At 50.8% G+C, this 23,683-nt stretch overlaps 5 protein-coding genes and 1 non-coding gene across 6 annotated transcripts; 4 read left to right on the forward strand and 2 right to left on the reverse strand.

Annotated features, from left to right (window-relative positions):
• Positions 1-3: 3 nt before the first annotated feature.
• Positions 4-938, reverse strand: TGME49_305498 (hypothetical protein). The gene is made up of 3 exons (XM_018782449.1): positions 659-938; positions 377-596; positions 4-314 (listed from the first exon to the last, which is right to left on the reverse strand). Exons 1-3 carry the CDS (start codon positions 912-914, stop codon positions 14-16), a joined length of 777 nt encoding a protein of 258 aa, XP_018636139.1. The 5' UTR covers positions 915-938; the 3' UTR covers positions 4-13.
• Positions 939-1,788: 850 nt separating this feature from the next.
• Positions 1,789-1,860, forward strand: TGME49_305505. Its single transcript has one exon. It is a non-coding gene; the product is annotated as a tRNA-Cys (tRNA).
• Positions 1,861-2,043: 183 nt separating this feature from the next.
• Positions 2,044-6,296, forward strand: TGME49_305510 (hypothetical protein). Its single transcript, XM_002370292.2, has 7 exons — positions 2,044-2,709; positions 2,950-3,233; positions 3,434-3,782; positions 3,982-4,074; positions 4,288-4,511; positions 4,810-4,949; positions 5,064-6,296. Exons 1-7 carry the CDS (start codon positions 2,637-2,639, stop codon positions 5,155-5,157), a joined length of 1,257 nt encoding a protein of 418 aa, XP_002370333.1. The 5' UTR covers positions 2,044-2,636; the 3' UTR covers positions 5,158-6,296.
• A 1,232-nt stretch (positions 6,297-7,528) lies between these two features.
• On the forward strand, positions 7,529-10,175 carry RPS2 (ribosomal protein RPS2). The gene is made up of 5 exons (XM_002370293.2): positions 7,529-7,608; positions 8,259-8,458; positions 9,207-9,442; positions 9,559-9,775; positions 9,894-10,175. Exons 1-5 carry the CDS (start codon positions 7,602-7,604, stop codon positions 10,041-10,043), a joined length of 810 nt encoding a protein of 269 aa, XP_002370334.1. The 5' UTR covers positions 7,529-7,601; the 3' UTR covers positions 10,044-10,175.
• A 296-nt stretch (positions 10,176-10,471) lies between these two features.
• TGME49_305530 (hypothetical protein) lies at positions 10,472-12,610 on the forward strand. The gene is made up of 10 exons (XM_018782450.1): positions 10,472-10,967; positions 11,021-11,125; positions 11,179-11,294; positions 11,354-11,372; positions 11,431-11,512; positions 11,570-11,624; positions 11,688-11,764; positions 11,818-11,999; positions 12,059-12,183; positions 12,260-12,610. Exons 1-8 carry the CDS (start codon positions 10,811-10,813, stop codon positions 11,957-11,959), a joined length of 753 nt encoding a protein of 250 aa, XP_018636140.1. The 5' UTR covers positions 10,472-10,810; the 3' UTR covers positions 11,960-11,999; positions 12,059-12,183; positions 12,260-12,610.
• Positions 12,611-13,002: 392 nt separating this feature from the next.
• Positions 13,003-21,566, reverse strand: TGME49_305540 (hypothetical protein). Its single transcript, XM_018782451.1, has 10 exons — positions 19,875-21,566; positions 18,316-19,182; positions 17,724-17,811; positions 17,366-17,402; positions 16,858-16,948; positions 16,399-16,441; positions 16,030-16,124; positions 15,338-15,423; positions 14,742-15,018; positions 13,003-14,256 (listed from the first exon to the last, which is right to left on the reverse strand). The coding sequence occupies exons 1-10, from the start codon at positions 20,409-20,411 to the stop codon at positions 13,903-13,905; spliced, it is 2,475 nt and encodes an 824-aa protein (XP_018636141.1). The 5' UTR covers positions 20,412-21,566; the 3' UTR covers positions 13,003-13,902.
• Between the last annotated feature and the right edge of the window lie 2,117 nt (positions 21,567-23,683).

Raw genomic sequence — 23,683 nt, forward strand, 5'->3', positions numbered from 1 at the left:
CCATTGCTTTCGTTTACGTTTCCTTGTCTTGAAAGCAAAAAGTTGTCCTGGCAATAACACGTTCTCTTGCCACCCTCAGCATTACGTCTGCTTGTTGAACTAAAGTAGCGGTAGCTTGCAACTGTAGGTAGTAAAGTATCAGACATATTTCCACGGCGCCGACATACACAGTGGTACACAAGAGTACTAGGAATGACCATCGTTGTGGTTCCACTAAGTTCACCTCAGCCTGCCCATACGGAAAAGATGTAGCCTCAAAAAAATAGTAACGTATTGTCGGTTTGCGAGCGACCTTCGCCAAAAATGATTTTGGCCTGAACCGCACACCCACCTAGGAATGCATTACAACAATGAATACGCAGGATAAGCCACTTACTGTTCTGCGCGGGTCCATGGTTTTGACACCACTGGTCTGGCATGGCCGGTAAACTCTTTAACCACGAAATGGCCAGCGCTCCTACCCCTCAGCCATTGGGGTGCACTGAGCGTTTCTGGGAAAGAAGTGAAATAGTGAGGATGGAGGGCGGCAGGAACAGCCCACACCTCCGTGCTCGGACATTCGACTGATACATAGTAGGCGGTGGATGTCCCCACTCCTGTGTTAAAACAGAGAGGGTTACGTACCCTTTCAGATCGCAATGATGAATAATCTGCTTACCTCGCAAAATATTGATACCCTGGTGCACAGGTTGTCCCCAAGAACAGCCGAACCGACACGGTTCGTCAGGAGAGTTGCTCTCTGTCCAGTAAAGGAGGTGACACTGGGCAAGCGTATCTTGGGAGACACCTTGGGCTTCCAGGGTGAAGAAAACAAAATTCGCGGGTGCGCGTGACTCTTTTGGTCGACGTGCCCAAGCGAAGGCTCCACATCGATTTATGCCTGATCGCAGATACACGATTGCCGCGAAACACATGAGAAACGAGGCATGGAGGGCCGCCATGAGCCACTATGCGAAAATTGTGTGGACTACGTCATAGTGGTGCTGATTTGTAAGGCAGAGACTAGATTGGTATAGCGGGAAGGTGGGCTGATTGGGTTGAGTGGCGAGTAGCACCGGTGTGTCATGGCAGTATTTGCCGTGTATGTACACGCAAGCTAAGTTGGCTGTTCAAGCAAGTTATGCTTCGTGCTGGCATGTGTCTTGTCTTTCGGTGCCTATGCCCAGGGAGACAGTAGAAGAAATTTGTTTTGTTTTCCGTGGTCCGCCACTTTGTTTCATGCGTCGTATGGCACTGTTTGGCAAGTCGGAAAACATCCTCTGTCCAGCCTGTGAACGTACCCAAAGATCCGCTTTGATGGAGACCTTCGACAGCGTAGCTCACAGAATCATCCATCTAGCTTGTTAGAACCTCGCCACGGAACAATCTCTACTGATAAAATCAAGTACTCTCACATTGGGTACAATTGGGGCGACGCCAATTGTGTGTTCCGTGCATACAGCGCACGAATAAACTATTCATTTCGGCCTGGTCCCAGTGGTGGTATTCGGGTATTCGACTACACTCTCACGAGCAGGCGAACAAACTCCGTGTTCTACCCAGCCTTCTTCGGTTGATATCGTGAGGAACCGACCCATGATTCAGCAGTGCCTCTAACACGGTTTCTAATTTTCCCTGATATCTCACGTTTCCACTTTGAACACAATGACAGAGCAGACCTTGTCAGATGCATGTGCTGTGGGTGTCATTGACGTACAAAGTACAATTTTTGCCCGGTACCAGCTGTTACGTTGCATGCTAGTAGACTGGTCATTCAACTGCTGGACTTTTCGTAGGAGCACAGTCGCAGGGTGTGTAGCTCAATGGTAGAGCGGCCGACTGCAGATCGGCAGGTTCATGGTTCAATTCCGTGCGCGCCCTTGACTTTAAACAACGCTGCCACCTTTGGCATTTTTGCATCCAGGGTGATATTTTGTCAATCCTTTCTTCAGCTGAGTATTCATATGGCATGTTACAGGTTTGTGTGTGATGAACAAGTTCCATCGGCGCGCTGGCTGACGCGTTTGTTGTGTGGAAGCTTGACGGCAGGCCTCCAAGTCTCATGCGCAGTCGGCGTGTCAAGGGGTGGCACGGAGCGGTGGTGGTTCAACTGAGTGCTTTAGTCGCCACCGCAGTAGGGATGACTTTCTTTAAGAAGACGTTCGCGTGCCACTATTTTCACTCGTTTGTTTGGTGTCTTTGTTGTGTCTCTTCCCCGTGACCTTCCGGGGAGCCAGGTCACCGCTAGGCAGCCGACTCGCAAGGCAGGCAGCACCGCTGTGTGTTAGAGAACAGGAACTGTCTTGCTCGGTGCTCCCGCTGTGAACTCATGCAAACCATTTGTCGTGGCGTTCTCTTCTACGGTCTTTCTTCCCATGAGACATAAATATGCGTCATGGGTTATCTGTATTCAGCAAACGTGTGGCCTTTCAAATTCCGTAGTCTCAAAGCAATACGCTGCGTCACCTCTCGACCTGCGACACGGACTTCGATCTGTACACGGCGCGCTCGGTCTCTCGTGGGGGCTAGCAGGAGTCGTTAAACTTCTAACTGCGCTAAAAGGGGATTGAGTTATTTGACGAAAAGTAACTTCCCAGGAAGAAGGGCCTCCGTTTCGGCCTCTCGTTCATATTTGACGTTTCAGCACCGTTCTCGAGATGGCAGTTGCGAAGTTGGACGGCAAGACGTTGCCTGCGCTGCGTCTTGCCCTATGTGGTGAAGGCAACGCAGGTAAGCTACTGATTTTGTCCTGGGGCGGTCTCTGGACTCTCATTAATACAGATTCAGTTTTCTTCCGTTGCAGGCATAACTGATCCAAGGTGCTACGCTGACCAACCAGCCAACTAGTTGACCATTTCTCGATCGCGGCGGATATGCATAAGCGTGCCACGTAGTGTCTCACGGAAACTCGCAAGTCATTGAAGAGCAGAGAGTACTTGATACAGTTTTTTCTGTTGTCTTCTGCAACAGTGACGACTTGGTGGGCGGCAATGCTGCTACAGTCAGCGGCATTTGAGGTGGTTGCTGCGTGGTCCCGTGACAAGAGCGAATCCCTCGATATCGCACAGGCATTGACCGCTAACGGAAAAGGCACGGTGAATGCTTACTGGGAAAAGACCGGCGATTTAAGCGGCATTGGCACGCGACCTGGTTCTGCTGTACAACGAGCTGGGGCAGGAGAGACGGGGCTCGATGCTCTGTTGCAACGCGATGATGTTGATGCATTCATCCTAGTGCTGCCCGAAGACTCGCATGTGAGTTTTCTTGAAGCATATGCGCGTTGTATGGCCACGCGAACGTGTTGCCAAGCATAGTACAAGAAATAGGTGCCACTGAATTGGTGGATCCAACACTATAGCTTTGCCACCATTTCTTCACCAGTGTGTTCCCGTGCACTACAGGCGATCGGTTTTATGGTGATAGTAATGCCACCTTTTTTACAATGTGTTCGCAGACCATTGTTCTCGGCGAAATCTTCCAAAAGTGCCCACGAAAGCATGTTTTTTCGGCCAACCTTCCTTCCTTCAATCCGTCTATTATGAAGCATCTAATCTCGCTGTACAATACCGTCTCGTTGGGTCCTAGCCAAGGGTCTGAGACAGGTAGACGACCTGGAGTGTGGAGTGCCTGCAGCGTCTTCAAGCATGAGGTGGCCGTGTGCAAGCTGCAAGCGATTTTGAAGGATCTGGGACCGATTGTTTCCGGAGAGCTCATCGCTACCTCCATGATGCAGAATGTCACTGTTACCAGCGCCGGCAGTTTCGGCGGCAAACGCGCGCCTCGCACAGCAGCACAACAACGAGGTACGAGACATTAGTCGGAAGCCGCCGTTCCATGATGTCCATCTGGTTGTCACATCAGACAAGTATTCCATTATGCATTTAGATCACGTGTAGAGGACATGAAAGTACCGGGAAACTGTCTTCGTCGAACCGCAGAAGTGTACTAATCAGGTGGTTGTGCATGGCGATCGTGTGTGTCGTTCGCTGTTTCCTCGTGCAGAGCTGCTGAGTGCTGTCTGTTCAGCATACAGCGGTCTTCTTCGACATCTGTTGGGCGATTTGGATTCCCTATCAGCCGTTCGCGGCTCAAGTGGTAAGTGGCATCATACTTTCCGGATATGCAACGTCCGCAACAAAGGACCTGGGAAGTGCGAATTTTTTCGTCGCCGCGTACAGAATAGTGCATTTCTGTTCACTCTTTAGTTATGGCCCTCTGCATTTCAAGGATAAGTCCAGAAGATGGGGTCGAACGGTTCTCGTCATCGTTCAGGTTTGCTTGCCAGTGGCGATTTGTGTTTGTTTGCAGCGACGCTATGCGGCCAAATGCATTTTCAGAGGGGCGCTAACGTAGCTGTGACGGTAGATCTCCTCAGCAAAACGAATATGTTTTCCTTCACCATATGGGGCATTAAAGGCTTTGGCCGTCTGACTTGGGACGAAGAAAAGAAAGCGTTTGAGGTGCAAAGGTATCTTCATCACTATGAGCATCCTACTCTCCACCCTGTGACTGGACCGACATGGTCAGTTAAGGTAAGCTTGTAACTCGGCGAATGTCTACAGTTTAAGTATAAGCGGAGTCTTTCGGGTCTCGTGCCTTTGGCCCCTCGAAGGCCATGCAGTGGACCACGAGGTGTTGGGGCGTATATAAGCACAAGTCCTCTTGAATTTTTCTGTCAGTCCGTTCTGAGCGCTGCCAATCATTGTTGTCTCTCTTCTTCATGCTGTTTTGAGCAGTAGGGTGGTCCGCAGTTCGTACCTTTGAAGGGTGCATAACGGGTAGTGGCTCGCAGTCATTGTCGTTGGTTTGCGTTGTTTTTACATCCCTCAGCAATGGGTCGAAACCATCTGGCATACTGCAAAAAGAGAAGGCATCAAGGAATCGAACCCTCAGAAGCCTGAGTTCATGCTGGTGGACCTGGTGACAAGCACTGCAATGGTGGATTCTGACGGTGGTATTGTCCGGCTGTGGTAAGAGAGAATAATCACCTCGCAGGCGAAAGCAAGCCAACGGTGCATGTACGCACGAATTGATGTGAACTGTCACGCTGCTCTTACGTGTGTTGATTGTTCCTGGCTTCGCAGCGCAACTCCTCAGAGCCGTCCCGACACCAACGCGCAGAGTCAACGGGTTTCTCAATCGCGTCGCGAGGACAACGAAGTGCTAGCAGCTGCATGAGCGACTCTATCAGAGAGCGGCATTTCTATGGAATCACTAAATTTCATTGATCAAACCTCCTGAGGGGAGTAAACCGCAAAGCTGCGTGTCTGCTGTTGGGACTGCGAGTCCTGTCGAAAACTGCTCAAAAGGTCACGTGCCGTTAATTTGTTTTGCTGGTGGAGCATATGTTTCTTCTGATAGGCGTTCCGGATGGAGAATTAGTAATTTCTCGTGTTTTCTTTGCCGAGTGAAACTGCGCTCTTCACGGCTTAAAAAACACGGACGCCCCCAAAGGTTATCATACTTTCCAAGTGTCGAAAACTTCACTAGCAAATCTGTGATTACACGAGGCTGCGAAAAAAACACAGAGAATGGGTACGATGGGTGCTTGCCAGTGTCCCGCCACAGTCGTCAGCGTTCTCGAGTGACGTGGCGGAGAAATGATCTGATACGCCAAGCTGCAATGCCCAGATGTGGAGTTTAAACTATGCTGCTGGTGTCGCAGACGTTTTCTTCCAGTTGCTTTATTTAGAGTTCAATTGCACAATTACGTTTCCACGTGTTATCAGCTCACGCTCAAACACCCCAACCACAAACGGTGGAATACTTTGTGATTCTTGACGACTGGTTAGTACTCGTGTGTCACGGAGGAAATTGTCAGTCTGTTGTTGCTCGGGGAACGAGTAAATCTCTTGAAAGGATAGTTGTGCCCCGCTGTGGCAGATGTTCTTCAGTTTTTGGATAGGGATCTATGTACAGAATTCAAGCTTGCATTTAACACAGTCCTTAGAGAACTTACATGGTCTTGCTTCCCGCTAGTAGCGATCTATGTCCATTAGAATCTTCTTTTCCCGTAGACACTACATCGCATCTGTACCCTTTCTCGTGAACTATTAACTTCCTGAAGGCGGCACGCGCCGTGTCGTTTTCGGCGGTAGCTCTCAAGTGACTCGTGTCATCGATAGGTTTATGTTCATGATCATTCGCATCATCCACCATTCCAACAGAAGCCCATTGATCGAACTTCGCGACACAGGGATCGCTCAGGGCTCCTGGATGTGTAAAAACGCAGAAGGTCCATGTAGAAGCATTTCAAAAAGTGGCGGTGTGGCTCTCGATGTTGCGAACTGTCGATTAACTCCAGCGCGACCAGACGCGAAACTTCAGCAGAGCACCTTGACTAGGCAACAGTTACCTGGATGTGGAGTCTTCCGGGCGAGGAAAGTGTCCTCAGTTTCAGCAAATATGGAAAACGATCGTAGTTGTCGGGGCAGTTGCCGACCGTGGTATAGTTACGCGGGCGTTCCCTTGCGCAATCAGATACTATGTCCTGCTTCGCAGCTCTGTCACCAGGTAATTTGACGAATCTCTGGGTCCCTAAAGTGTAACCTTGTGCTGGCGTCATATTTGGGCCAGGGTTTTTGCATCTTCCGCATTACATTTCAAACCGAGTGAGGATGCGTGCGCCTCCATTCCGGTGAATAGTTTCCTGTGCCTCTTCTTTCTCTACACGGTGTCATTCGATGCGGTGAAGTGATAAGGGTCCTTTTCTGGAAGCCACTTTCTAATGTTGTCAGTAGATAGCGTGGATGTGAGAACACCGATGTCTTCTTCAGAAGAGTCAAGCATGATAGACAAGCCGAATCGGCGGCACGGTACTCACGGACAACAACCATATTTCTTGTTCATGGTCCCCCAGGCTAGCTTAACTCTTTCAAGCAAGGAATTTGAAGTTTCCGACTCTGGAGCAAAGGTATTTCTTTCCCCGGGCTGGTTCGTTACGCAACGCCGGTGTTTTCACTTTGGTTTCGCCCTTCTGAAACACCGTTAGCCCGAACCGGATTCACGCCAACATATAGCCACTCAGGATTTGAAAGCATTAGACGTAGTCACTTTTTTGTCATAAAGCGTTTATATTAAGATTGCCGAGCCCCTGCACTCGAAAATGTTACTAACTACCAAGCTTCGCCGGAACAGCGGTCACAGCAGCACATCAGTGCGTCAGGACGGAAGCGCCGCGAGAGGCATTTGCCGGAAACCGTATGTGCTCTAACGTGCTTGTATAATAAAGCAGCTGACTCTTGCATCCCAGAAAAACAGTCGTGGTTGTCCAAGACAAGCAGCTGCTAATGGAAAATGGAAGCCGGTCAGGTGGCTCCGCCAATGCTACCTTTCGACCTTATACCCAGTGTAGTAGAAAAGGTGGGGGCACAGCATCGGGATGCTGGTGCAACTCCGGTGGACAAGGGACGCTGGTTGATGGCGCGCCAGCAAAGATGCGCTGCTGGAAGAGGCCGGCGGCCGCCTGTTGCATGCACCCTGCGATCGAGAACGGAGTCGCTTATCGTTCTTGCCCATGGCGAAATACCACGACTGTTGAGCAGTAGCATGTTCCTTCAGGGACACAGAAAAATGCTGCTGCAATTCTTGTGAATTCTCTTCTTCCCCTTACGATAGAGACGATGGCAGGTGAGGAGGGTTTTGAGGAAATTCATGTGCTTTCCGAGGGCAAACTGAATCCCCACATTGAAATTGGCCGCCAGCTCGCGTGTTCCGTCTGCCGTGTTGTGGGGGAAAACGGTGGAGACAGCGTAGGCATTCCCCAATGAAGAGATGACCCAGAACGGTTTTTTTTGTGCGTGTTGCCTTTGTTTCTTTTGAGAATGGCGGGGTTTGCCTTTCAGAAAGGAGGGAGAATGTTTGTCTGCCGTGGCAGGGGTAACGCACGCGGCACAGCAACCAGGCAGGCGGTCATGCAAACGGTCGGTACCCCCGGATTCCTTTGTAGTCTTTGCGATCTCTGTATTTCACAATGTCACGCACGAAACAGTTAAATGCGTTCGTTCTGTTATGTGAACAACGTGGTTTTGTGTATGTGGCAGAGGCGGCTGCCGCTGCATGCTTCACCTCTTACTGGGGAGCTGCGTGCCTGGGTGAGTTGATGGGAGAAGCGTGTTCTAAAGATGGTGCTCGCGTTGTGGGTAGTTCGGTGGAGAATGCAACAGTCTCTCTGCATGGACGGTGGAGGGAAAGGTTACTCTAGGGCCAGAAACTTCTCTCCTTGTGTTTGAGTTCTCCAATCACTGTTGTGTACTCGACGGTGCTGTGTTTTCCTGTAGAACGCGGCAGCTTTGGACGAGGCTTCGGCCGAGGGGGAGGGCGTGGCAGAGGACGCGGCCGTGGAAGAGGCCGAGGAGGAGCAGAAGACGACTTGAAAGACTGGGTGCCTATCACCAAGCTGGGGCGCCTCGTCCGTGATGGAAAAATCTCCTCCATCGAAGAGATCTACCTCTTCTCTCTGCCCATCAAGGAGTACCAGGTACACTGGGCGTTGAACGATTTCCGGCGCATATGTCTTCATAGTCGGTGTGATGTATCTCTTTCAGGGAGGCTGACATTTTCCAGGAGGAAGTCATGTTCTTGTGACACATATTTTCTCAGTGAACGCCTCGCTTCATCTGTGGCGAAGAGTGTCGAAGGTGTCCAGGGTCAACATGATAATACTTCTGAGAGTTGTTACACCATACTGACGGTTTGGCAGGCACCTGAGGAATTGGGTGACAACATTTGCATGCAACTGTTCAACAGTCATGGTGATGAAAATCGAATTCCCCTTCCTTACGAAAGGATGAAGGAGTACCTTTTCCGCAATGCTTTGGACTGACATGACTGTTGAACAAAGTGGAATTGTTCAAGTGCACGTTGGTGGCGTCTTTCTGCTTTTTTTCGACGTTTTGGGCTGGTGCTAAGTCCGAAGTGTGGTCACGACTGTGTAAATGATATTTCGATTCCGGTTAGTGGTTTGTAGTGTGCATAGTTTTTTCAAAATAGAATTTTCTATTTTGTTTCAGGGTGGTAGACGCGACTGAAGTGCTCTGTGGTCGTGGTTCTTTATGGCACGTCTTGAGAACAGAGTGATCTCGTGTGTAGTTCCTTGGGGGTGGATTGAATTGGCCCGAAAATATACGTTTTTTGGCTTATCTTGTCTGTGTAAGCAAATGGGGGTCAGCCTGTTCGTCAGTGTGACAGATGTGCGTATTTTTGTTTTTTTATTTTTTTCTTCTCAGATCATCGATCACTTCTTCCAGCCTGGGAACTGCGCTGCACCCCTGAAGGATGATGTGATGAAGATCATGCCTGTCCAGAAGCAGACCCGTGCCGGTCAGAGGACTCGTTTCAAGGCCTTCGTCGCCGTTGGTGACTCCAACGGCCACTGCGGCCTTGGCGTCAAGTGCGCTAAGGAGGTTGCTACTGCTATCCGAGGAGCCATCATTGCGGCCAAGCTCAGCCTTGTCCCAGTACGGTAAGTGTTTGCAAAGACATTCGTTGGTCAGGCTGGTGCCGGTCGTCTTGGTAATCGTTGCTTCTGGTGTACGCATGAGCAACAGCAAGTGTTTTTTGTGGTTTTTTGGTTCGCAGCCGAGGATACTGGGGGAATAAGATCGGTGAGCCGCACACTGTGCCCATGAAGGTTTCGGGCCGATGCGGATCTGTGCGTGTCCGTCTCATCCCCGCCCCCCGTGGCACGCACATTGTCGGCGCTCCGACCACCAAGAAGATTCTGGGTTTCGCCGGCATCAAGGATTGTTTCTCCAACTCGAAAGGATCTACGAAGACGAGAGGCAACTTCATGAAAGTAAGCGTCTTCAGTGGACGGTCGCTGCCAACAGCAGCTTGATTATTTTGATTTTTCCGTGAGTGTGTTCTGTTGTTTATTCTTTGTTTTGTTTTTTCCGTGGCATGTTTCTTTTCAGGCGTTGTTCGATGCTCTTAGCCAGACCTACGGGTACCTGACACCCGAGCTGTGGACTCCGACCGTTTACACGAAGTCTCCGTACCAGGAGTGGTCCGACTACCTGGCTCGCACGACCAAGGACAGTGCTGTGTCGCGACCGCTCGCCTAGAGAGTTTTGCATCTGATTGCGTGCGTTGTTAGCTGTTGCATTGTGGCCGTCATATCTAGACCGGTCAAGTTACGCATGCATTGTGACGTCTCCAAAGACTGAAGTTCGCACTGAAAGACGCTTCTGTCCTTACGCGCTCTCAAAGCCTACCTCATAGGCGGAAACGTTCAAGCGTAACATCTCGGCGGGTGCAGCCGTAGCACTTGCTGAACTAATAACCGTCGAGCTGCCGTTGCGCCGACACTGCAACTCGCGAGTAGTTACCCCTTGAATGTCAGGTCGCAGTAGCGCACCTCAAAGAGGAGACATGGCACCAGTTCACTGTTTTCTCACATTCTAAGTTTTGTCTAGAGGCATATCAATCATACGAAATAGCTTCCCCAGAATGTATAATGTTGCTAAAAAGCACAAGTAGCAACATTGGGAGGCAACGAATGTACACCGCTAACTGCTTTCCGTGGAGGCATTCCTTGTGGGTGCACGCAAAAACATGCGACTGACGTGTACATGCATTTACAAGAGTAGGTGTTTATTTTGTGTTTGACGCTGTTCCTAGTTTTCTTCAGTACGGGCTCCTGTTGCGAGCTGAAACCAGTCTCGCGTCTTTTGGACAACTAATGGCAGGCAACCAGGCCAGCCGGGCATGCAAGTCAAGACGGCAGCTGTAGCTCAGCGGTGGACATACACGTCAGGATGCACGTCAGTGCCACAGTGGAACAACTCTGGACCTTCTTCGAAGCCACGAATTCTTTGCTGTCGTCGAAAGCATGAACTCATATCCTCGGGTGGACCGCGTATTCAAAGATTCGAAGATGTGGCAGGTGATTATGGTTGCGTGTCTTGTGGTCGGTGCGGAGAGCATGTCCATGTCTGATACGGAGCATAATACATCTTCGTTCATGAAAGAAGTCTCAACGTTCAGCGGTGAGCGTGAAACATTAGTCCCCATAACACTGCATATTCGCTGCTTGTGGTAGGATACCTGAACTCATTCCTGGATATGCTGTATCCACTGCCGGACAAGCACCACAACCACAAAGAGGTCTCGACCGTTCAAAAGAAGCTTCTAGAAGATCTTTCAGGTCCGCCTGAAACTTCAGCAGCAACACTGAGATCTGTCACTGTCCACCCACAGATCCTGCTACCACTTATGCGGTATGGCAGGCTGCCATGGAGCTGGCGCAGGAACACACCGATCCTTCTTCAAAAACCCAACCTCGCAGACTCATTCCAGATGCAATCATGTTTTTGGTAAGTGGGTAGAGCCCCATACTCAAAATGAAGTGTCACATGCCTTATCTTCTGTCCAGGTGAAAGCGGCTGACGCGAGTAGGAATCCCTTTGTTCCCGAGAAAGGGCTACTGTCTCACACGTGCGGGTGCTGCAGCGGAATCTGGGGAAACAGCAGTCGCTACGAAACTTCGAAATGAGGCAGCGATAAACCTGCACCTAGCAATGAAGCAAATGGAGTAAGAAAGCATGCCATCGCGAGTAAGAACTCGTGTTCGACCGATGTTACGCATCAGGCAGCTCCTCGGACTCAACAGACCTGCTGGTGATTGGCAAGCTCTAGCGGATCATGTGAGTGGTTCCTCGCACTGCATTCTCTTTGTAAAGTCGAGTTCCATCATAACAAATCATCAGGGGTCGATGCTGTGGCGACGCAAGAATAACGAAGTGGCAGGGCGTGCAGCTGCCATGTTGGATGACATTGCGGGAATGTAAATGGTGCGTTACCCCTGCACTGTTTCCTTCTACACGGTGCACAATGCAGGTATGATGACGCGGGGCAGCGCCTGTTGCAAATTAGGGAAGAACGAGGGATCGTCGGATACAGGATGCAAAAGCTAGCAGAGCTACAGAAAAGTATCCAGGAAACACAGCAACACCGGAAATTGATGGGCCGAGCGAGGTAGCTTTTTTCAGCTATAGGAGGCTATGAACGAGACTGGAAGCGTGAGCGTTTTAACTAGCGATGCTAGTATCTTGTTTCACACCACACTGCTATGGTTCAGAAAGTATCCCCTTCACAGTCAAATGGCTCACCTGAGGAGAAACAAGGCACCAAGGATCGCTACGTTGTGCAAACACCGTTTTGCTTCAGCTCATAATTAGCTTCTTACCACGACTACCACCAGACGTAGGACCATCACAGCTTCAGCGTTACACGCAGTAATAGATTTGGCAGTTCTTCTTTCTCCATTCTTCCTTGTCAGCTGTCAAGACCTGGACGTTACATGCCAACTTGTGCGATGCGGTTTACGCTTTTACGCCACCAACTGTCGTTGATTACTGTCAGATTCATTTTAGTGAACACAACGAGTTTGATACACGTCGTTGACCTTCTGTTCGGTCGATAATGCCTTCTCTTTGCCTCAGAAGGCGTTTCAAAAGTGCTATGCTGCCTCGGTAGAAGTCACTGTGGACTCATTCGAAGATGGCTTGTCCCGGCCATCTGGCGCCCGTGGCAGCTCTGCACACAGGACCCCTAAGCATCCTAGATGATAAAAAGTTGTATGAATCCAAAGCAGATAGAGGGTTTGTCGACCGAACACTCGTCCTGCGCTGCGCCTCCATCATTCCTCTTCTCGCTGGCTGAATTTCGGAGGTTCTCTACTCAGCGGGAATTCATCGATTCTAAACACAATGCCTTAACTTCCATTCGAGCAGTCTCCATAGACGTCTCTCGCTGCTGACTCAAATTGCTTGGACATTAGCTAAAACACGCTCTCAATAACTTTTGAGTCGATGGCAGCACTCGCTATACTTGCATTATTTACCAGACTGCACATAGCACCACGTCTTGCGTGTTTACGGATGCTTCTTCGTTAGGAAACGGTTCCGTTTTCTTTTGGCAGACCCGCCTCCGAAAAGCACCTTATGGCTTGCGCTTGCGTGTCCTGGGCTTTGTGTCTGCAGTTCATCAAGAAAAGAACAAGCGTAAGTTACATCTTCGATGCGCGTCTAGAAGATGCTTAATAAATTTGGTTTGTCATGTTTCGCCGGAGCTCCCAGGTTCACTCGTTGATTTCAAGTCGTTCGTTTCGTTGCTCTTCGTAATCACACGCGGCCAGCATCAGATTATTCATGTGCACCGATGCAAATTATTTCGTGTGTGACGAGAACAAACTTAGACATCAGCGGTGAACTGTTATTTGCGCAGGTGACGAAGACCCGCACTTAACAGTGGGAAAACGAAGACGCTTGCATTGGCTGGCGAAGCATTCATCGGCTGATTATAAAGTAAGTGTAGGATGTCCAAAATCAGCACATTCCGATCCGGTAGTACAATGGTGTTACTGAAGAAAGCAATTTCTCATATTTCTGTGCCTTCTTAAAACGGCCAAAACTCTGCCCCAAAACTTGATGCCCGACACCGCTCCTTTTCAGCTGCCACTGATTTGCACATTCCGCTCTCTGACGCGATTCGCCTGCGCATTAGAAAGGCGACGGTTTTGCTCTTTTTCAAAACAGTGGTACGACACAACACGTACCGCCGTGATGGTGTATTTTACCACCATATTTCGTTGCTTAAACCTCCGGAAACTTCACTAATTAAAGTTTTTTCCCTTTTTTTCCAACGACAGCCACAGAGGGACATCGTGAACCTTCCAAACTCGGAGGACTGGCACAAAATAGATTCATTTCACAAATCCATGCTAGAGTCAGATACCTCGTGAACACGGAACTGGAGCTCAGTCTGGCATCACCGGTCTCTTTTAGATGTTAACCCAGGAAGAAAAGAACGTGACATCTCGAAGATGTAATTTCATCTACTGGCCACAGTCTTGACTCAGGATCGTGTCGCACACTGAAACGGAACGAGCGCATCCTGCTTGCTTTCCCCGTCTGCTTCCCTTCAGTTAGATAACAGTTTTTCATGCCACATCTGGTACCTCCACAAGAATTTCCAAGAACCTGGTGGCGGCTTCCATTTAGACACATCTTCGTCTTCGAAGCCTTGCGAACCAGTCGCGTTGTCTTCTGCTCCCCCCTCGCCACCCACTTCCCTCGACCTCGACTTCCCGTCCCCACAGGACGAGGAAACGCCACCTTTGTCCGAGGAGACAGTGCTCGACGATGGCGTTCCATCTCGGATAAACGAATCGTCTACAAGAGCCATTAACTCGATGGGTTGGCGGTTCAGGTAAGGCGCCAGATCAAGTCGCATGACACCAAGGTCGAACTCGTACGAAGACGGATAGAAGATGTTCTGCGCAAAAACAAACGCGGCAGTGAACAAGGAGGCATGAAGAAGAGCGAAACTGAGGAAACCACTGGGAGGATTTCTGCTGCAAAATAGTCATCTGCGTGTAGACGAGCACGCCATGGACAAGAGAGTGTTCTGGACAGAACTCGTGGAGGCAACAGGGCTGTGCATGCGTTGTATAGACATTTCTTTGTAAACAGGGGGGCGCCGACATCGACGGGCGAAACAGCCACACTCACAATTCCAAGTTACTCCTTCATTCATGCCAAGAAAGCTGAAACGAGAACCCATTTGAGCAAGTAGTTCACGACAAATCACTCAAACTCGCATATTTCTCAAACCACCCATCTACACACAAAAACCGACCCGAAATGTGTCGACAGCTCTACACGGAAAACAACCGTTTTCTGTTTCTTGCAGAAACGCCTAAACGCACTACGAGCTTCCACTTAAGACGTCAGACTCTGCTTCTAAGTACCCTAGTTTACCTGAAAGAAATCGAACGTGTAGATATAATCCGGAGAAAATACCAGCTCCTTCAAAAGCTTTCTATCCCCCATCAGCCGCTTTCGTTTGTCCGACGATATGCCCCCGCAGGAGAAGGGTCCACCAAGCAGCCGCGTGTCCTCTTGAATCATGGGATTCGTGGGGTCGGGGGGCGGTATGTAGAAATTTTCATCGTCCAAATCATCAGAAATGAGGTTGTCACGGCGCTCTTCCATGCCGTTTTGATCTTCTGCTACCGCGCTAGAAAGCCGACGGGGTCTGAGATCCACAGGTCAACCAAAGCATGCACAAAGCTGCATTTTTTTACGTGAAAGCGTTCTCAGGGTGACTGGGACAGCACAAAACACATGTGCGTTCTCGAAAAATAACATGTAAAGCGCCGCATTGCAGAAGAAAGCCCGCAGGCTGCTCTGAACAGGGGGACACAACTAAGTGTAAGTGGCCTGCACCAACTCAATGAATCTGAGATTGAAAACAACTGTCATCAAAAGATGCTACCGATAGCAGCTGATGATCCAGACAACCATTCTCTTTCCACAAACGCGTTCTCCTTTTCTGGAAGGATGAACTGACGCACCTCCTAGATGCATGCGCCACGTGCACGGTTTGCGCCACACACAGTGCCGGCGTGAGGAAGTACGGTTCGTTCGACGAGATGTCCTCCTGTACAGACAGCCGAAACGAAGGGAACTCCACAGGTCAGCACCGGGAGAATCACGCACATTTCGCAACCCCGCGTTTCTTCAGGCGAGGAAAAGAGATTTGTAATTCTCTCCCTTGCAAAAGGCTTGCCTTTTGAACGACTTGCTGCCCTCCGAAGAACACTGAAAGAAAACCTTTTTTCCTTTCAGAAGCTCCACGGGAACTGGGCTCTCTGTGCCGCAGAGTGAAATCCGCGCGCGCCCAGAGGCAAACATGTCTGCCAAGCCACGTAACAGAACACGCGTCACATGCGGGTGACTGCTGTCACCGCCACTTCGACGAACCAGAGGAACTGGTACACAAGTTTACCTTTCTTTACGGTCAAACACGCAGATACTTATACACGAAGATGCCTGAACAAGCCTATGTACATACAAGTAACGATAAAAACATACATTTTCACGAATCTGTCCGACTCGAGTCACGGACAGACTCGATCCACACAAGGAGACATGCCCGAGCTCAGACCTTCGACTTTCGCACAAGCCTGACAACACAGTAGTTGCTCCGAGTCCTTTCTTTTCCAAGTCGAATTCTGGAAGCTGTGCACCTCTCGAGACCACGCACCTTGAGAGTGTCGGTCAGCTGCTTCACGACTTTCATGCCCATGTTAACCATCCATCGGGGGGGGAGGGACTTGAGCCGACGAGAGAACACCTGACCTGTTCGAAAGCAGAAATGCGAACCATTGAAACAATCCCTTGAAGGGAGGGAGACTTCCACGATTTCGAATCCGCCTTTCTACAGTCGAGACTCTCGGCGGTTCTGAGTTTACAGACACAAAAACGAGAAAACGGAATTCGAACGAAAACTGGGTTAGACCAGTCGAAAGCGATCAGGGAACCACTTGAGGGGACGCACTACATACACTGCGGCGTCACCTGAAGAAGGTGAAAGAGCAGGGTGTTCAGGAAAGCAGCCCCATATGCGTGGTACCTGTGAGAACTTCGCCGACTCGATGAGGCTGCAAAAACTGGCCCTGAAGGAGCAAAGAGAAGAGACGCATTTCCGAAAAAAAACACGAATGTGCCACCTGTTTCTTGTCTTCAGAGTTCGCCAGATGTACTGGAAACGGAGCTCTGAGGCCTCTAGGGACCACAAAGGCTTGGAATCTCGTGAGTCGAGTGAGTAAAAAGAAAAGTCGCGAGGACACGCACTGAACAGACGCATGGAGGAGGGGGCTTTCTACAGTCACACATCCAGCCAGCAGTACACACGCTTTCCAAAGACCCCTTACAGAAACACTTGAGTCGCCCAGTCGGCGACCATTTTCTCGAGCACCAACGCATGCGGGCTAAGAAATGAATCGAGCACGATGATCTCTCTTCACATCCAGAAGCTGCCCTTCACTCTTGCGGGTCTTCTTCTCTCGTTGGAAGCCCTCTGTCTCCGTACCTGAAAACACGCCTGCAAATACCGTTTCTTCGAGTCCGTGTAGACTTCTCCACCCGGTGACCCTCCCACGGGAGCCAGGCGAATGACGGCACTGAAAGAACAAGAGAGAAAAGGTTCGAGAACTCTGCACGAGGTCGGCCTGTTTTCTCGCCGCAGCAGCAGCGCGCCACTGTGTATGTCTAGACTGGTCAGCGTGTTCAGAGTACTGTTTTAGTTTAGTGATACAAACGCATTTGTGGACTGCCAAAGAAGTCATGCGACAAGGTTCACTTGTTACTGCAGGTCGCAGGGATTTCACACTTCGCATCTAGTGCTTGATGCACGATTACCCGTGAGTTCACTTCGGGGGGCTCCTCGCCGATGTCAGTCTGTGAAGAATACTTGCGTTCATCATGTTCATTAACAAGAGTGAATTTGGCATGTTAGCTTCTTGCTTGGCCTATGGCAAATGACTGTGGTTTCGCTCTTCTCTCTCACTCATCCTCCGAAACGCAGAACTTCCACTTACACGCCGCGGAAAAAGGGGTTCTCGAACCAGTGGATCCCTGCACAGAAAACGAAACACTCGCCACGACGAACACGGTGAACAGCCGACAGACCTGAGAGGTCAACCACAAGAAAGCCCCGTCCATACGGACCCGAACGCGGGAACGAGCGAAAAGCTTGTTCAACGAAGAGACAGGCGAAGCACCGAGCTGTCCACACACCCTGGACGTCAGTTGCTCGCCGGCCGAGTAGAACCACGCTCTCCGCGGGATCCCCAAGTCTTTACCGCATGCAGTGCGGAGCCGTGTTTGCCTTTGTCAGGGTGCAACAATTGCCCCGTTTCTTGTGAAGTCAAGAAACTCTTTTCTTGAACATCTTACCGGTCTTCGGATCCTCCAACTGCTTCGTCATGAACATCATCGGCGCGCGAGGATAGCGGACAATCGGAAGCTTGCGGCGAGTACCACTCTGCGTCGCATGCGCCACCCGAAATGACAAATAACTGCTCTGATCAGACGAATGCCTTTCCACAAAACGGGCGCTAGATCCTAAAAAAGGTTTTTCAGAAGCTGACACTTTCCGTGAGAGTGGACCTCGACAGACGGCAGCGTCGGCAAAGACGCCCCAACCGGCGAACGCGTGTGCCCTCTTCAGACCAGCCTCTGAAGAGCCTCTCTCTTGCTCATTGCGAAACTGAACTTTACCGTTTGCCACTTTCCTTCCTAACTCTCACCCCGCAAAAAAGCAACAGTCCCCTCTTCAAACCCCTGCACATGACACATCTCTCTGAAGCGAGGTGTACCTACAACGAAATATTTCTGCAACGAAGTCTCCCTAAAACGGAATCTCTCTGACTCCCCAGTTCCCTCTGAATCCCAAATTCTATTTGACACCAAATCGATTTGGAACTTGTTCTCCAGCTGGGTACAGGAAAGGTGAGGCTCTCTCGTCTGTCTCTTGTGGCTGCATTACCCGGGAAGACTCCTTGGTTTTCGCTTTGCGTCGTGCGATTTCAGTGACTTTCTCGACAATCCAGGCCTCTTCCGTAGCTCTCAAGAACACGGGTCGCTGCGGCCAAGTTTCTACGGGGGGTGGCTCCGCGTCCGCGGGCGGTGGGATTCTCTCGCGGTCCAGACGCGCATGCGACGAACGGCTTCTCCGTCTGGGGCACTCGTCCCGCATGCCTGTCTCGGTCCGCAGATCGTCCCGAACTGGCATTTCCGCCAGCCGAACTGCCTTCCCCGCTCCTTCCAGACTGCCTGCGGCGACCTGTGGCGAGAGGGAAACATTTTGCCGGAGACGCTCCACCGTCTCCCGCGCCTGCTGCGCCTCCCAGCTCTCCACGGGTGAGCCGCGCAGGGTGTACAGACACCAGCCGGTATACATGTAGGCCGCCACGTGCAGCCAGAAGACCGCAGAGCGGAAAGGGGCGTCTTGGGCGGAGAACCCCGGAGGCCAGGAGTTCAGCAAAAATCCCAAGACAGACAGCGCCAGCTGGAGAGCCACGACGACGCGCAATGTGTGCAGCGACATCCACATCGTCCGGTTTTCCACCCGCAAGTGCATGTACGCCTCAGCGAGCGTTCGAGTCGCACCCCCGGGACTTTTAGCCGTGTCCGATGAAACAGGCTTCGCCTGAGAACTCTGACGACTCTCCACCCTCCCGGGGAAATCTCTAGGCGCTGGGTAGTGTAAGTCGGAGACGGCCACTCGATCCTCGCCAGGCGCAGCTGCTGCCAGGCATCGGGCGAACTTCCGCGAAGCGAATCCAGACGCGCTGTGTCTGACAGGCGAAACGGGTGACCCGGGAACAGAGTCGTCATCGTGGAGAGAGAAATCCTGGTAGACAAATACAGGGAAGCAGAGTGTGTCGCGAGTCGTGAAATCCAGAAGGCAGAAAGGGAAACGGCTCTTCCGTGCCATGCAACAGTTTCGTCGAGGGTGAAGCACAGTCAAATGTACGCAGACTCGAGTGAAAGGAAACGCCGGAAATCTGGATCTTTCCACACATGCTTGTGGTTTGAGAGACATCCTCCCTCGCAGATGGGGGACGCTGAAACACGCGTGCTGAGTTTTCTGAGTGGGCAGACTTTCGCGTGGTACACTACTTCATTTTGTCTCGCTCGGAAATCCTTCACAGCGAATGTCGACATCAGTCCCAGCGAGGCCAAGAGACACACTCAGTTCCACGCGTCTTCCTGTTTCTGCCCCCGAAGTCAAGCTCGACACACCACCATGTAGCCACAGGCTTCGCAACCTTGGCAGTCGAAACAAGTGCCGCACGCATACCACGCATAAAACGTCAACGCGTTCTTTCCGGCTGTTTCACACCAGCATCCAAATGGACGGCTCAAGACACGAACAACTGTTGGCTTTCGATGTACTCTATCACACCAACGTTACTCCTCAACGGCTGCGCCTAGGCGTACTATGGACGGATTACTGTTATCCCTCGTGTAACTTCATTCACGGAAACGAGAAGGTCGTCCATGAACTGCATTTACGAAACGCAGCTGCTTGTTGCGGCGTACCGCGTCTCCAGCGGCAGGCAACGCAGACGCGCAGGAAGTTGAGCTGAGGAATCCGGCTTGGCGTGTAGGAGATGAGAGAACGACGGCGCGCGGCAACGTTTCTGCAGATCCCGGCGACGTCGGACCTGGAATGTGCTTCGACTGTGCGCTGCTCGTTTTCCCTGACTCGGATTTCTCCGATTTCCCTTCGAAGGGACTCTGTCGCCCAGACCCCGGCTGGTCCAGAATCTGCAGCTGAGACCATTGTCGACGCAGATTCTCATGGAAAGACCAGATGGCATCTGAAAGCGACGAGCCGTTTCTAGACAGAGAGGCAGTCTTCTCACCTCCCTTCCCGGAATTCTGCGGAAAAGTTCCTCCCATCGTCGGAGTTGCTTCGCCGTGAAAGTCGCTCCTGGTGACCCAGGCACGGACACGCGAGGGGTTTTCCCGCTCCGGCAGCGCAGGCGCCGTCGAACAAACAGCCAGGGGATCTGAGATCGAAGTCAAAGGAACATTCCGCAGATACGACGTGATGCTGTTCAGTGTTTCTTCCATGGCCAGCGATGGGATCCGCGGGGGAGGAAGGAAGCTACAGCAGAGACGCCGCGGGCTCTGCGACCTGTGGAAGCAAAGTTCTTGGTGGAAGAGGCGAATGAACGAAACCGCCGACAAATCCCCCGCTTCTTGAGGAACCTACTCGCGGTGAAATAAACACGAGGGAAAGCTGCGAAGGACAAGGTGAAACGCGGCGGGGTAACGAAACTGCGCGCTGCACGGGAACGGATGCTCAGCTGGGTCACCGAGCGCACAGACACACAACTCACCTATGGACCTGCGTCGAGTTGACACTCAAGGCCGATGGACGGAGAAAAAAAGAAAGAGAACTGAAAAACGGGGGCACGCCAGTCTCGATTTTCGCCCCGAAAGCCTCACGGAAACGAGGCAAAGGGACCCTTCAGTCGAGAATCCGCTCTCATCATGGGAGCGGGCAACTGCTGCCGCTCAGCAGTTTTGTTGAAGACGGACAAAAGCAGAGAGGAAACTTCACTCCCAAAAAAACGATACCAGGTCCACAAAATACCACCAAAACTCCTTCAGGTTCCTCTTTCAACGATGTCAACCGGGAGAACGGCGCGTACTCAGACGCAACCGCCAGACAGAACATGTACACCAACACCAGATGCCTAGCAAAAAAAGAACGCCCCTTTAGTAAACCTGGCGCCAGCGATCGGTTGGAAAAACAGGGAAAGTGGACAATTTCTCAGAGGAACAACATCAGGAAGAGACAAGCCATGAGTGTAAAAACAGGACGATGAAAAAGACTGAATTTGCGATCTTCGCACAGGCGTGCTGCACGGCTGCGGTCCTCCATCCTGCATGACAGCCAAGGTACGGAGCGGCCTACTTTGTCTCATGAAAGAACGACAGACGGGAATACTGCGAAAAATTCGCAGACAGACCTAACCCCAACGAACGAAAGGACGTGCGATTTCCCTACAAAAAGGCCAATTTGCTCGCAGACCCCGACAGAAAGCAAAGTCACACGATACCCAACTCGTCCCGCGGTGGGTGGAACGCTAGATGAGAAAAGCGTTTGCTACCAGTGATCATCGACAAATCGCCAGCTCCATCTGTAGATGGGGAAATAACCCGTAAAGAACGGCAACAAAACAGTGTAGCAGAAATCTCAACCTGAGAGCGATTGTTGGTAGATCTCAAACGGAAATGAAGGTAGAGGTTCATGCTCGTCACTTTCGCTCCGAGAAGGACCCCTAGTCCACTGCACAAATCCCAAGAAACACCGGGCTAGCGCTAACAAAGCGACATACAGCAACAAGCTGGAGCGTTTCTGCCGGATGCGTTCCAAGTGTTGTTTCATGCATAGCTCTGTATGCGAATCCGTAACTACGTGGATCAGTATGCCCTTTGAACGCCCTCTCTCCTCACGTACTCATGTAGGATTACTCGTTACTGTCTCCCTTTTCGCGTTTCTTTATGCAAGTGTCTCACGCTTATCTTATGTGATGAAATTAAACCAAAGCAGTTTACAATGGTGATACTCACTTTCAACAACACATCTGCGCCACAAATGCGGAGTAGCTTCGAGTTAGTCTACATGAGGATCGCCTCCATTTCTATTCGAAGACTGCGTGAGGCATCTGTATGTTGATTCCACCATTACACGTTCACAACTCTACGGCCTTTTGCTTAGTGCCACTGTGACACCCACGCCTTTCTGGCGCTGAATTCTGTCGAGACAGAGTCTGTTGTGACATACTAGAGGTTTAAGTCGGGCAGTTCTGCCCCAAATCCCTAAACACCGTCAAAAAAAAGACGAACGAGCGTCTGCCTCTCTAGATGCATGATTGAATCGGTGCGGAAGAAATCGCAAGCGTAGAAAGCCAGATGCTGAAGATGGGTGGGGTGTTTACGTCTTCGAAAACGGTCTCGTGAAGCTGAGCGCCGCGAGGATTGACTCTTCCATAAAGAGTCATAACATTCGCTGCCAGGCATGCGGTACCAATATAAAAACAACTGGAGCTAGCCTGCCTGATACACGATATGAAAAGGAATTCCTAGGTTTACATGTCCGAGTGGAATCCCGCAGCGCATGCATTCGCATGTTCCGGTAGTTGTTGCCGCCTACTGCAGTGACTACTGTCGGAAACAAGTACCACGGGGACTGCAGCATCCCGTCTGTTAGGAAACTCGTCAACGTAACCCCAGTTTCCCGATTAGTGAATTGAAGATGTGCTTGGGTGACGCGGCACGAGAGCCATTCTTACTGATCGAGGCATCTGACCACGTTTTTTCCAATTCGATTATACTCTTCCGAAGACATTGGCTTCCCACAGTGGCGCCGAAAGACCTGAAGCCACTTTTGTCGACAAGTAACATCTTCTGTGGAACAAGCATCCGTTCTGCTGGACGTATAGCTGGCGCCTATATTAAAGGACTGTGATTGCGCCATATCGCGAACACTCGCCAGTGCCGACATTCTTCGACAAGAAACCGTTCGGAATGTCTTTTGAGCTCTGAATCAACATCATTTGCTTAGCAGCTCAAAAGGGAGTGATAGCAGACTTTTTCTGCCTCATTGAATGAGAGGATCAAGGCTTTCAGCCTCCTGAAGGTGCTGGTTTGACACAAATTACGTAGCGTGGTCTGCGGAGCAGCCGTCTACTGAGATCCAAGAAAGCTAATGGTTAACACCGACACGCGCATCTAATCAGAAATGGCAGAGTGAGTTTCCAGACACTTCCACTCCACCGCTTCTCTAGCACGGCAGACTAGGCGCAGTTAATGGGTCTCGGTAAACGCGTATTTCCCCCCAGCACATGTTTCCGCAGACTCAGTCAGAAAATTTACTCGCAGAGGTTTTCATTTAATCCAAGAAGTGTTTTGTCTCAAGAAAGAGGTTGTCCCACCGCGTGTTCACATGGACAACTGTTACGTAGACTGATATGTGACTACATTGACACACAAAGAGTAGGCTGCGTGTGTATGTGAACCAGCATTCACTCGCTATGTTAGAAAATGACTTCGTCTTCTTTTACCTCCGATACTTTGCGTTGTTATGATTGGGAGAGAAACCTTTTACATGATGCCGGTTACAACAAACACAAACATCCGGGCAGGTGAAAGTTAGTGTGAACCGACATCCACGTCCAACGAATGAGGTCAAGATAATCCGGAACACACACATATCCTGGTTGGTGTATCCTGGCTGTCGGCGACGAGGACAGATCCCTGCTTGCAGAGCCACTGAAGACACGAACAGCAAGCGTTTTCCAGCACGACAATCACATGTCCGTCATGCGGTTGTG

The sequence above is a fragment of the Toxoplasma gondii genome, chromosome IX (assembly GCF_000006565.2).
Source record: "Toxoplasma gondii ME49 chromosome IX, whole genome shotgun sequence".
Lineage (NCBI taxonomy): Eukaryota > Apicomplexa > Conoidasida > Eucoccidiorida > Sarcocystidae > Toxoplasma > Toxoplasma gondii.

What these genes read in the sequence shown, in the direction of transcription:
- TGME49_305498 (XM_018782449.1), bottom strand. Translation starts at nt 914, where the DNA reads ATGTGTTTCGCGGCAATCGTGTATCTGCGATCAGGCATAAATCGATGT. An exon ending in GGGTATCAATATTTTGCGAG is followed by an intron (nt 597 to 658) that starts GTAAGCAGATTA and finishes GTTTTAACACAG; the next exon opens with GAGTGGGGACATCCACCGCC. An exon ending in CCATGGACCCGCGCAGAACA is followed by an intron (nt 315 to 376) that starts GTAAGTGGCTTA and finishes TGTGCGGTTCAG; the next exon opens with GCCAAAATCATTTTTGGCGA.
- TGME49_305510 (XM_002370292.2), top strand. Translation starts at nt 2,637, where the DNA reads ATGGCAGTTGCGAAGTTGGACGGCAAGACGTTGCCTGCGCTGCGTCTT. An exon ending in CACAGCAGCACAACAACGAG is followed by an intron (nt 3,783 to 3,981) that starts GTACGAGACATT and finishes TTCCTCGTGCAG; the next exon opens with AGCTGCTGAGTGCTGTCTGT. An exon ending in AGCCGTTCGCGGCTCAAGTG is followed by an intron (nt 4,075 to 4,287) that starts GTAAGTGGCATC and finishes GTTTGTTTGCAG; the next exon opens with CGACGCTATGCGGCCAAATG.
- TGME49_305540 (XM_018782451.1), bottom strand. Translation starts at nt 20,411, where the DNA reads ATGGAAGAAACACTGAACAGCATCACGTCGTATCTGCGGAATGTTCCT. An exon ending in TGCCTGCCGCTGGAGACGCG is followed by an intron (nt 19,183 to 19,874) that starts GTACGCCGCAAC and finishes TTTGTCTACCAG; the next exon opens with GATTTCTCTCTCCACGATGA. An exon ending in AGCTGACCGACACTCTCAAG is followed by an intron (nt 15,424 to 16,029) that starts GTGCGTGGTCTC and finishes CTGTCTGTACAG; the next exon opens with GAGGACATCTCGTCGAACGA.
- RPS2 (XM_002370293.2), top strand. An exon ending in CTCAGCCTTGTCCCAGTACG is followed by an intron (nt 9,443 to 9,558) that starts GTAAGTGTTTGC and finishes TTTGGTTCGCAG; the next exon opens with CCGAGGATACTGGGGGAATA. An exon ending in CGAGAGGCAACTTCATGAAA is followed by an intron (nt 9,776 to 9,893) that starts GTAAGCGTCTTC and finishes GTTTCTTTTCAG; the next exon opens with GCGTTGTTCGATGCTCTTAG.
- TGME49_305530 (XM_018782450.1), top strand. Translation starts at nt 10,811, where the DNA reads ATGAACTCATATCCTCGGGTGGACCGCGTATTCAAAGATTCGAAGATG. An exon ending in AGAAGTCTCAACGTTCAGCG is followed by an intron (nt 10,968 to 11,020) that starts GTGAGCGTGAAA and finishes TGCTTGTGGTAG; the next exon opens with GATACCTGAACTCATTCCTG. An exon ending in GGCAAGCTCTAGCGGATCAT is followed by an intron (nt 11,625 to 11,687) that starts GTGAGTGGTTCC and finishes ACAAATCATCAG; the next exon opens with GGGTCGATGCTGTGGCGACG.